Here is a 12,728-nt window from a genome sequence, read left to right on the forward strand (position 1 = left end):
TCTCCTTTTGGACTGAGATCCTGTCCCAGAAAATGGGCTTGTAACTCCACACAGGCAAAGCTGAAACTTGGTGCTTTTCAGAAAGGCTCTGGGGAAGACTCTCTCCTCGCCTCTTCTTAGCTTCTGGCAGATCCCAGCAACACTCGGCGTTCTCTGACTTGCCGCTGCATAATTACAATTTCCTCTCTGTGTCTGTGCACCCTCCTCTGTCACAGGGACACTTGCCGCATGGGATTTAACACTTATCCAGTAGGATCACTTCCCAACTATATTAGATCTGCAAAGATCCTACTTCCATGAAAGATAACAAGTGAGGCTCCAGGGGCACATGAATTTAGAGGGACACTATTTAACCCACTACACGTAAACCATGTAGGACTTGTAAAATAAACATGAAGAGTGGCCACAGGGCAAACAAGATTATCCAAGGCAGAGAGAACCACGCCTGCCAAAGTCTGAGAAGAGCACGGAGAGTTCAAGGAACCAAAGGAAGGCCGGGGTGGCCGTGCAGAGGTGTCTACACTGAGGAAAGAGCTCGGTGACAGTGGGGACCCGGAACTACAGGCCTTTGCTGGTTAGGAAAGGAGATACACACAGAGGGGACGAAGACAGTACCTCAACACAGTTCTACACACAGCTGCCCTGATGTCACAACAAAGATAACCCTTTGACTCAAAATCAGGGCTAGACGGGCTCTGGAGGATGATCTTACTCACACTTGACCTTTGGGCTCAAATCATCATTTCAAGGCAGGGACTCCAAGGCTCTCAAAGTTTAACAGATTTTCCTGAGATTTCCAGTCAGGACTATGACTTGATCTCCCAAATTCCATGCCATCATTCTCTACCTTATACAGGCAGTGTAAGGCAGTTCCATGAGAATTTACTGGATGTTAGCAAGAGTTAAGTGAATAAAAGTAAAACTGGTTTCTACACCATGGGATGAACATCTTGAGGGTCTTTAATCTGCTTAAATTCATTTTCAACCTCTGCTGCTGGGACAGCAAAAGGCAGCAGTTACCAAATTAATTTGAACATTGAGCCCTTCTGTTCCCATGAATCTCACAACAAGATGTTTTAGGAGACAAACTTCAGGAAACCCTATCCCAGATGGGTACTACCTCTCCTAGGATATTTCAACATTTTAGTATATTTTTTATACACAGCAATATTTTGAAAATGTTCAAGTAATCAAGTAATCTCTTCAGAGAAATAATAGATGGTTCATCTTACATCTTTGAGATCCAGGGAACTGTCACTTAACCAAGAAGCACCCCTAGGAAGCACATAATTTCTGGAAGTGTCAATATGCCTATGAGATCCCACCCAGGCTGGCTGGGGCATGCACCTCAAGATAGAAAGAATGGTGCTGTTCAGCAGCAGATTTCACTGCCATGCAGCCTTCTCTCTGTGGCACTCTAGACTTCACAGCCAGCATCAGTGATGCCTAGCCTACCTTCCTCAGCTTTTAGAGGACTATGTCCCTAGAACATACAGTATATCCATAGGAGAAACTGAAAATAATGCTGAAACCTCTTCGGCAGATTCAGTGCTTAAATCTAAATAAGTGTTAAAATATCGTGCAATATTCCGATATCCTATTGTTTCTCTCCCAAAGGTATTATAAACTAATATTAGAGGGAAATTAATTTCATCTAACACAACATAGTCTTCTCGCCACATGAAAATGAAGAGTAGGGCAAACAGGGCAGAGCCTAAACTGGGCATCCTCCGAAGGTCAAAAGGTTCAATAAATGTGTTCCCTGCTGGAGCAGGTTGGAACTGAGTTTCTCTCACTGGTAACCAAAATCTCTGATGAATGCATTTCCCCACAAGAGGGAGCTTCATGGGGGAGTGACTTTTCCCCCTTAGCTCACCATTTTAACCTAAGGGCCTCACATGGGGCTTAGAACAAAGCAAAAATTCAGGACACACTTTTGTAAGAAAGAAGAAACATCCTTTCTGCCTAAGGGCAAGTACATTTACCACTGATTCATTCTATTGTACCACTCTAAACATGAAAAGCAGCATCCTAAAAAGAAAAAAGGATCCTAGGAAACAAAAAAAACAAAAAAACATGGATCCCTCATCTAACAATCATTTTACGTCCAGGAGACAAGAGGTGTACTCTGTTCAACACTAGGCACAGAGTGAGCTCTGAGATATATCAGGGTAGTGAAGCCCTTTGGAGGACTATGACACATGTCTTTATTTAGACAGAAAATATGCAGAAATTTTACAAAGTCAGAATTCTGCCACAAATGTCATAAAAGAACTGTAAGCATTTCTGTGTCAACTATTCTGATTGTGACTGATAAAAATCTTGTACACAAATTAATCTCTCCTAGGAAAATGAATTTGAGCAAACTCTGGGAGACAGTGGAGAACAGAGGAGCCTGGCATGCTGCAGTCCATGAGGTCACAAAGAATCGGACATGACTTAGCGACTGAACATTAGATAAACCCTTTATGAGGATTTTCTTCTGTTATGGACTGAACGTTTGTGTCCAGCAACATTCGTAGGTTGAAGAACCCCTATGTTCTGATATTAGGAGGTGATTGTTTTCGCGAATAGGTTTGGATGAAGTCATGAGACTGGAGCCCCCATGATGGGATTAGTGTCCTTCCAGAAAAGAGTAAGAAAAACTAGAGCTTCTTCTCTCTCCCATGTTAGGACACAGGGAGAAGTAGCCGTCTGTAAGCCAAAACCAGGGGTTTCATCAGGAATCAAATCTTCATCTTGGTCTTCCCAGCCTCAAAAACAATGAGGAATAAATGTCTATTGTTTAAGTCGCACACACCTAGTCTGTGGTGTTTTGTTACAGCAGCCCAAGATGACTAATACATCTCTATTATCAAATTTCAAATTTGAAACTTTTGAATTCAGTTTGAAGACTTCCTGCTGGGTGGAGACAATAGATAGTCTGTGGTTTCTTTTTATTTACTCCACCTTCATTCAAATGCCGCGTTGTTAAGTTGTTCCTATGGCTTCCTGATGGATCAGCCCCCCACCATGCTCTATTTTCACATCTGCATTAAATTTACTCACTGTTGAGTATATCAGAGCAGATTGCAATTTGGTGACACTGGAACTTTAATAGACCACTGTTTATTATAATGTTATCTTTAATAGGATGCTTATTGTTTAAATTTCTGTGAGCTCCAGGAGGAACCATGCATGCCCTGCTGAACACAGCTCTTGGGAAATGTTGACTAATCTGGCAAAGCAGGCACTCGGCAGGCAAGTCTCAGGGGACAGATGCTGTGTGCAGGGCAAACAGCTCCTGCAGGCAGAGGCTGGCAGTCTCAGAGCCTCAAAGTGAGAAGACATCAGGTGCCTAGTCTTACTTAATGAAAACATAAAAGACTCTACTTAATTGCTCCAAGATTATGCAGGGCATTTTTTTTCTCCTTCTTTTAGGTTGAGCTTGTTAATTTCTACAGCTGTGATGCTGGCACAATTGCAGCCTCGAGTCCTGTTTCACAACTTGTAAGCAAAATTAAAACCTCCTTTTTTTTTTCTTCCTTTTTTAATTACAATTTAAACCTAGCCAATATTACATTCCTATTGCAAAGCAGAGGCCTGAGAAGGCCACAGAAGGAACACTTGTTCCAAAGTCATGGTGGATTGTTTGAGGGTGCTCTTGGTGGCACTGACATCAGTAGTGCTTTGGCCATTTCAGCCTCTTCCTCTCAGCCGTGGAGTGGGGAAGCCTAAGCTCAAATTTTTCCATTTCTTACATTTTTCAGTTGGAATTTAACTCAGCTGATCATGGCTTTCTCCTTTCCCTGGTAATAACAACAATGATAACAGTAATAGCAATAAAAGCAATCTCTTGTGCAGAAAGATTAAGTGTGGTATGTTTCACACCCCAACTCCTCACTTTTGGTGGTAAATCTATGAACTACTCTATTGAGAAAGACGCTGAAATGACATGTAGGTCCTTACATGGGTGTGCACACATATGCAGATGCCACACTGCATTTCTGTCCTGTACTCTGTCAACAGATTTAAAATATTTGAATTTAATCCTTCATTTTCTCCTAAGGGAAGAGAAAAAAACTTTTAACCCTGAACCCTAAAGGAAAATACCACAGAATCAGTAACTTGAATTGTAATTCTCAATGCAGGGATACTCACCTGGATACTGCCTAAAAAAGCCCTTTGCACTTCCAAAGTACTGCCATATGAGACTTGGGTCACGATCAAAGTTATCCACAAAAACTTTGTTTAGGGATTCGGACCAGTAAACTCCATTGACAATTGCTGGGTCTGGAGAAAAACAGAAGGGGAAGAGAGAAAGAAGAGAAATGTTACAAACTAAAGTGAAACTGAACCAGGATGGCATTTCATACAGCTGACAGATATCACCATGGGGGCTATCAGGCAGGAAGATGTGAAGAAAGTTAAGACCTCCCAAAATGGTTAGCTCCTAGGAACTGAATACATTAGGGCTTCCCCATCCTGCTTGAGCCCGCCAAGCCACCCAGGAGCCTCTGTTTATAACTCCTTACTTGAAAGGCACATCCCTTTTTGGGTAACTTTGAATCTGGCTGAGCAAATAGTTCTTTAGAAAGAAAGAGAGATCTTCTTAGCACTCTGTTCTGCATTTTGGCTCCTGAGTCAGAACTCAGCATTAAAAACAGGAAAAATGTGTTTTCTGTCACTACAATCACCTAAGTCAACACAGTGCTGTTTTAGTTCTCTCCACCTCTAACATAAAAGTTTGTTTCAAAAATAAATAAATTGGAAATACACAACTAAATCTCTCTACTTCTTCTGTTCAGCAGATTATGAGCTCCTTGAGGGCAGGAATCATCTTGCCTTGGTAGCCTGCTGCACACCTTTGACCAGCACATGGCAGAAACGCCAGAAATGTTAGATGGATAAAGAAATGAATGGATGGATGAATAAAACAAAGGTTGTTCTCCAATTCCATACAACTGTCTACTCTTCTGCCCTGTGAATCCTTGAGTCAATCTCTTTTCCTCATCCTTAGCAGTCTAAAGATAACCCGTTGCCTTTTGTCCACAGATGAGAATTCAGAGTGAAGACAAAGACAGAAAATAAATTATTTCTTGTATGCTGGTCAAAGATCATCCTCTGATCCCACTGAGGATGCTCTTTAAATGGCCATTTTTCTTTAACCTTAGAAGATTGTATTTCAAAATGATGAAACACTTAGCAAAATTTTGTTAGAAGAGAATAGATAATTGTCCACTCCCAGTATAATGAGGGTTAGGATGAGCAATTAAGCCAGTGTGCCACAACTACTGAGCCCATGCTCTAGAGCCTGCGAACCTCAACTACTGAGCCAGCTCACCTAGAGCTGTGCTCCACAGCAAGAGAAGCCCCCACACAGCAATGAAGAGCAGCCTCAGCTCATCACAACTAGAGAAAGGTTGTGTGCAGCGAAAAGACCCATAACAGCCAAACAATAAAATAAGTAAATCTTAAAAAAAAAACCCACAAACATTGACAAAAATGGATTAATGGCCACAGGCATTCAAAAGCCATCAGTGGAGTTAGTCCATTGCCCTGGAGTCCAGCACCCTCACCAGAATCCCTGTGGGACTGTGAATCACAGCAACCCCACTGCGGCATCCTCACTGCAAAATCCTTCCATACTTCGCAGACAGTGGGAAAGGGGACAGACTCCATCAGTCCAGTCAAGTCACACAGCAAGCCAACAAGCAAAGCAACTCTAGAAATGCTTATATAAATTAGGACACCACAAGAAAGCTCACTGTTGGTACTGGTGTTACTGATGCTCATCACTCCTCCACCCAGGCTGCCTGCCTTTGCCAGTTGATTCCCTCTAAGAGGATGAGGATGAGACAGAGCTCAAGATATAAGTCTAACTCAGTGGACAGACATGGCTCCTTGTCTTAATGTCTCACCTCCAGCCTACCTCATTCTTTCAGACCACTTACCCAGATTAAACAGGCCACTGGGATTCTAACTTTCATCTCAAAGGTAAATGCTCTAACTCTTGTAAACTATAATAAACCACGTCCTAGACCAGAAGAGTGAAAACAATCAACTTTTTCCTGCAAAGTAATTTTGAGTAAGACTTTATCCTCACCATTTTGGAAAATATGGTGCATTATTGTTCCTGTCCATGCTTGACAATAATTACTGTGACTCACTCCTTGCTGTGAAAGCCACTTAAATTCATACACAAAGGTGCAAATACAATAATGACATTGAAAAATCCACAGTTCTTTGTCTCGTCCATCAATGACTTCAATTATAAAATCTTTCCACAAATTAGAGGCAAAAATTCCATTTCAGTAGCTCTCTGTGTTTCAACATGTTAAAGAGTTCACCATCTTTCAGTTAGACGATTTTTTCTTGAGCATGGTTTCTCTGGTGGTAGTAAAAGGCTTCCCCTGTCTCCAGGTGGCCCTAGTAACCTAGTGAGATTGCTCCTCCCTCTGGGAACTGTGAGCACCTTCAGAAATGCAAAAAGAACTGCGGTATCTGAGGATCGTTTCACCCACTTCATTTGAACACCACAACTTGCACCAAACTTATGCCTCTCTATTTATTTTTTTTTTTTTAGTTTTTTATTTTTTAAATTTTAAAATCTTTAATTCTTACATGCATTCCCAAACATGGACCCCCCTCCCACCTCCCTCCCCATAACATCTTTCTGGGTCATCCCCATGCACCAGCCCCAAGCATGCTGCATCCTGCGTCAGACATAGACTGGCGATTCAATTCACATGATAGTATACATGTTAGAATGTCATTCTCCCAAATCATCCTACCCTCTCCCTCTCCCTCTGAGTCCAAAAGTCCGTTATACACATCTGTGTCTCTTTCCCTGTCTTGCATACAGGGTCATCATTGCCATCTTCCTAAATTCCATATATATGTGTTAGTATACTGTATTGGTGTTTTTCTTTCTGGCTTACTTCACTCTGTATAATCGGCTCCAGTTTCATCCATCTCATCAGAACTGATTCAAATGAATTCTTTTTAACAGCTGAGTAATACTCCATTGTGTATATGTACCACAGCTTTCTTATCCATTCATCTGCTGATGGACATCTATGTTGTTTCCATGTCCTGGCTATTATAAACAGTGCTGCGATGAACATTGGGGTACATGTGTCTCTTTCAATTCTGGTTTCCTCCGTGTGTATGCCCAGCAGTGGGATTGCTGGGTCATAAGGTAGTTCTATTTGCAATTTTTTAAGGAATCTCCACACTGTTCTCCATAGTGGCTGTACTAGTTTGCATTCCCACCAACAGTGTAGGAGGGTTCCCTTTTCTCCACACCCCCTCCAGCATTTATTGCTTGCAGATTTTTGGATCGCAGCCATTCTGACTGGTGTGAAGTGGTACCTCATTGTGGTTTTGATTTGCATTTCTCTAATCATGAGTGATGTTGAGCATCTTTTCATGTGTTTGTTAGCCATCCGTATGTCTTCTTTGGAGAAACGTCTATTTAGTTCTTTGGCCCATTTTTTGATTGGGTCGTTTATTTTTCTGGAGTTGAGCTGCAGAAGTTGCTTGTATATTTTTGAGATTAGTTGTTTGTCAGTTGCTTCATTTGCTATTATTTTCTCCCATTCAGAAGGCTGTCTTTTCACCTTGCTTATATTTTCCTTTGTTGTGCAGAAGCTTTTAATTTTAATTAGATCCCAGTTGTTTATTTTTGCTTTTATTTCCAGAATTCTGGGAGGTGGATCATAGAGGATCCTGCTGTGATTTATGTCTGAGAGTGTTTTGCCTATGTTCTCCTCTAGGAGTTTTATAGTTTCTGATCTTATGTTTAGATCTTTAATCCATTTTGAGTTTATTTTTGTGTGCGGTGTTAGAAAGTGATCTAGTTTCATTCTTTTACAAGTGGTTGACCAGTTTTCCCAGCACCACTTGTTAAAGAGATTGTCTTTACTCCATTGTATATTCTTGCCTCCTTTGTCAAAGATAAGGTGTCCATATGTGTGTGGATTTATCTCTGGGCTTTCTATTTTGTTCCATTGATCTATATGTCTGTCTTTGTGCCAGTACCATACTGTCTTGATGACTGTGGCTTTGTAGTAGAGCCTGAAGTCAGGCAAGTTGATTCCTCCAGTTCCATTCTTCTTTCTCAAGATTGCTTTGGCTATTCGAGGTTTTTTGTATTTCCATACAAATCTTGAAATTATTTGTTCTAGTTCTGTGAAAAATGTGGCTGGTAGCTTGATAGGGATTGCATTGAATTTGTAAATTGCTTTGGGTAGTATACTCATTTTCACTATATTGATTCTTCCAATCCATGAACATGGTATATTTCTCCATTTATTAGTGTCCTCTTTGATTTCTTTCATCAGTGTTTTATAGTTTTCTATATATAGGTCTTTAGTTTCTTTAGGTAGATATATTCCTAAGTATTTTATTCTTTTTGTTGCAATGGTGAATGGAATTGTTTCCTTAATTTCTTGTTCTACTTTCTCATTATTAGTGTATAGGAATGCAAGGGATTTCTGTGTGTTGATTTTATATCCTGCAACTTTACTATATTCATTGATTAGCTCTAGTAATTTTCTGGTGAAGTCTTTAGGGTTTCCCATGTAGAGGATCATGTCATCTGCAAACAGTGAGAGTTTTACTTCTTCTTTTCCAATTTGGATTCCTTTTATTTCTTTTTCTGCTCTGATTGCTGTGGCCAAAACTTCCAGAACTATGTTGAATAGTAGCGGTGAAAGTGGACACCCTTGTCTTGTTCCTGACTTTAGGGGAAATGCTTTCAATTTTTCACCATTGAGGATAATGTTTGCTGTGGGTTTGTCATATATAGCTTTTATTATGTTGAGGTATGTTCCTTCTATTCCTGCTTTCTGGAGAGTTTTTATCATAAATGGATGTTGAATTTTGTCAAAGGCCTTCTCTGCATCTATTGAGATAATCATATGGTTTTTATTTTTCAATTTGTTAATGTGGTGAATTACATTGATTGATTTGCGGATATTGAAGAATCCTTGCATCCCTGGGATAAAGCCCACTTGGTCATGGTGTATGATCTTTTTAATGTGTTGTTGGATTCTGATTGCTAGAATTTTGTTGAGGATTTTTGCATCTATGTTCATCAGAGATATTGGCCTGTAGTTTTCTTTTTTTGTGACATCTTTGTCAGGTTTTGGTATTAGGGTGATGGTGGCCTCATAGAATGAGTTTGGAAGTTTACCTTCCTCTGCAATTTTCTGGAAGAGTTTGAGGAGGATAGGTGTTAGCTCTTCTCGAAATTTTTGGTAGAATTCAGCTGTGAAGCCGTCTGGACCTGGGCTTTTGTTTGCTGGAAGATTTCTGATTACAGTATCAATTTCCGTGCTTGTGATGGGTCTGTTAAGATTTTCTATTTCTTCCTGGTTCAGTTTTGGAAAATTGTACTTTTCTAAGAATTTGTCCATTTCTTCCACGTTGTCCATTTTATTGGCATACAACTGCTGATAGTAGTCTCTTATGATCCTTTGTATTTCTGTGTTGTCTGTTGTGATCTCTCCATTTTCATTTCTAATTTTATTGATTTGATTTTTCTCTCTTTGCTTCTTGATGAGTCTGGCTAATGGTTTGTCAATTTTATTTATCCTTTCAAAGAACCAGCTTTTGGCTTTGTTGATTTTTGCTATGGTCTCTTTTGTTTCTTTTGCATTTATTTCTGCCCTAATTTTTAAGATTTCTTTCCTTCTACTAACTCTGGGGTTCTCCAACTCTTCCTTTTCTAGTTGCTTTATTTGTAGAGTTAGGTTGTTTATTTGACTTTTTTCTTGCTTCTTGAGGTATGCCTGTATTGCTATGAACTTACTTATGCCTCTTTAACAAAAGGGGGCTTTGATTTTCTAAGGATATGGTGAACAATGGGAGTAGAATCAGTAAAAAAAAAAAAAAATGGCCTAGTTAAAACAGAGGCTGTGTTACACATGTCTGTATGATCAAATATTTGAAATAAGATTTCCTCGGGCTTCTGAAATGATCAGTGTATTGATTTCGCAAGCCTGTTTAGCAAGTAATTTTAATAGAAGGGAAAATCTTGAACTGCTCTCCATTGCTACAGTCATCTAAGAGATGGGAAAAAAAGGAACACTGTGACATTATTAAATGGAGTCTTTATCTAAATATTTAGCTTTTTAAAAAAGACAAGTTAAAAATAATTTTCTCAATAGCACTGACTGACAGAAAGTGAAAGTGAAGCAGCTCAAGGTCAGTGCTACACACTGTACCCTGTGTGCCCAGGCTCCCAGATCCTCCACTGTCCACAGAGGAGGAGGGGAACACCACATTGGGGTGCGGACCAGCAGCCTATTCAGATGTTCCCTCTCTGGGTGCTGAGCTGATTTGCTTTCTTACGGCCACCTGTAAAAGTGACAGCATCCTCCTAAGCAAGCAGCTTTACCTTGTCCCTTGTTTGTGCTTTATTTCAAACTTTGTTAAAAGTTCCCTTTGCTTCAGTTAGGGTTCTTCAGGAGTCTGAGATTAATCTAAGTTTGGGGCTTTACCTTCACCCCTAATTTATAGGGTTTAATGGACTGTATTAATTTCCTATGGCTGCTGAAAGAAATTACCAGAAATTGGGGTGGGGGTAGCAGCAGGGGCTTAAAATAACAGAAATCTACTCCAGAGGTCAAGACTCCAAAATCAAGGTGTCTGCAGGGTTGGTTCCTTCTGGAGGCTTGGGGAGAACCTGTTCCCTGCCTCCCTCCCAGCTCCTAGTGGTAGCCAGCAGCCCTTGACATTTCTTGCCTGATAAACACATCACTCCAATTTCTGCCTTCATCTTCACTTGGCCTCTGCAGGTCTATTTCTGGGTCAAATCTTTTTTATCTTTAAGAAAACCAGTCACTGGATTCGGGGTCCACCCTAAAATTCAAGATGATCTCATCTCAAAAGCTTTAACTTAATTATATCTGCAAAGACCCTATTTCCAAATACGGTCACATTTGAATGATGTACCAGAGGTTAGGACTTGAACACAGAGGCCACCTTTAGAAGCCACTAATCAATCCACTGCATGTCCTCACACTCTCTTAATTCTCCTATACAACATACCCATATTCCATGGTTGTTAATGTACAGTTTTTAACATCTGAGTTTGATACATGCAGTCTTTTTTCCAAGTGAAGGATGTTTAAGGGCCTTCTACCTTTTCCTCTTTATGGGAACAATTCAGATTTTCATGTCTGCATTATCATTTTATGAGCTTACAATTCTTCCTGACCTCTTTCAATGGATCCCACCTGTAGTGTACCAAATTGGATTCAAATCATTTCCCTTAATGTTTAGTGTTGTGTCAATGCCCAGGCTCTTTACTCAATACAGTGAACTCCACATAACATGTTCCATTTTCTCCAATGTCCCTGTCCATTCCGCATCAATTTATGACTCATACTGGTCAATATCAACTCCAGGAACAGCAGTTCCTCCTCCTGTTTCCTCTACTTTCTGAGAGATTAAAATACTTCTGATGCCAGTCAAAAATTTATCAGCTGCTCAACTTTTAGTAAAACAGACTACTAGCAGATGTTTAGAGAGTACGAGTCCCACACCACACTGATCAATTTGAAATTTGTATCTGAAAAGCATTCACACATCCCTGGTCTGTCTTTATAATGTATCATACAACCTATCAAAAATCATATTAGTAGCTTCCTTTTTTATTTCCCCTAAATAACTGCTCTCATAGGTGCTTTCCTCTCAAGCTTGCACATTGCTACATAGAGGTCACCTCATGTTGCAGATGGCTTTCTTTCTGCACACTCCCCTCACACACACATACACACACACACAGACACACACACACACACACACACACACTCATTTTCTTTCAGTTCTAGTTCTATAACATCACATTTCAGTCCCAAGTTTCATCTTCCTGTGCCCTGAGACAATCAGCCTCAAGCAAATTCATGTATGTACAGCACTTAGCACAGCAATTGGCACATACAGAACACTCCATAAACAGTGACCATCACTTTCTCCATGTCTTAGCAAATATATGAGATTCTGAGATGACTCCCAACTTTCCTCCCTGTTCTCTGCAGGGTGCCTCTGAGCAGTACTGCCATACTGGTGCAGTCACCAGCCTGGAACTCAGGCTCTAGAGCTGGAGTCTCAGGTTTAAGACCTCACTCAACAGTTGTTAGCTACTGGCCTGGATCTGGGACTTAACCTCCCTGAGTCTCAGTGTCTTCATCTGCAGAAAGCAAATGAGAGCAGGCCTCCCTCAAGAATTGGTGATATAAAGCACTCAGCAGGAGGGCTCCGAAAGTGTCAGTGGGGACATCATCAGTTGCAGCTCTGTGGTGAGCTGCTGACACCCCAACCAGGGGAGTCCAGCTGTCCTAGGACCACCCAGGCAAGGTTCTAGGTATCTTCCCCCCTTCCTCAAATTATCAGGGCCAGGCACTCTTGATGACTCTTCCATTCATTCAGTCGATGAATATTTACTGAGCATCTACTATCTCAGGTATTCGGCACTGAAGCAGACAGATGATAAAGCTAACATTTCAATCTGAGGAGGGGAGACAAGGAAAAAGATATAAGAATTCAAAATAGAAATTGGTGTGATGAAGAAAATTAAAAGAGATGGTAGACTTGAGAGTTACCTTATGTGATTAGTCAGGGGAAGAGGAGTTACTCAAATTGGGTGGTCAAAAATGACCTCTTTGAGGAGACACCTGAATGCTAAGAAAGAATCAGATCAAAACTTCCTTGGGAGCAAAAGCTCTCCAGGCAAAGGG

The 12,728-nt window shown here is 40.6% G+C and overlaps 1 protein-coding gene across 1 annotated transcript in view; it reads right to left on the bottom strand.

Annotated features, from left to right (window-relative positions):
• Positions 1–12,728, bottom strand: part of CACNA2D3 (calcium voltage-gated channel auxiliary subunit alpha2delta 3) — an 871,226-nt gene that overhangs the window by 424,377 nt on the left and 434,121 nt on the right. The window contains exon 6 of the mRNA XM_069561584.1: positions 4,141–4,272. Within this exon, the coding sequence (XP_069417685.1) occupies positions 4,141–4,272 (132 nt within the window). The remainder of the gene's footprint in view (positions 1–4,140; positions 4,273–12,728) is intronic.

Source organism: Ovis canadensis, chromosome 19 (genome assembly GCF_042477335.2).
Source record: "Ovis canadensis isolate MfBH-ARS-UI-01 breed Bighorn chromosome 19, ARS-UI_OviCan_v2, whole genome shotgun sequence".
NCBI lineage: Eukaryota > Metazoa > Chordata > Mammalia > Artiodactyla > Bovidae > Ovis > Ovis canadensis.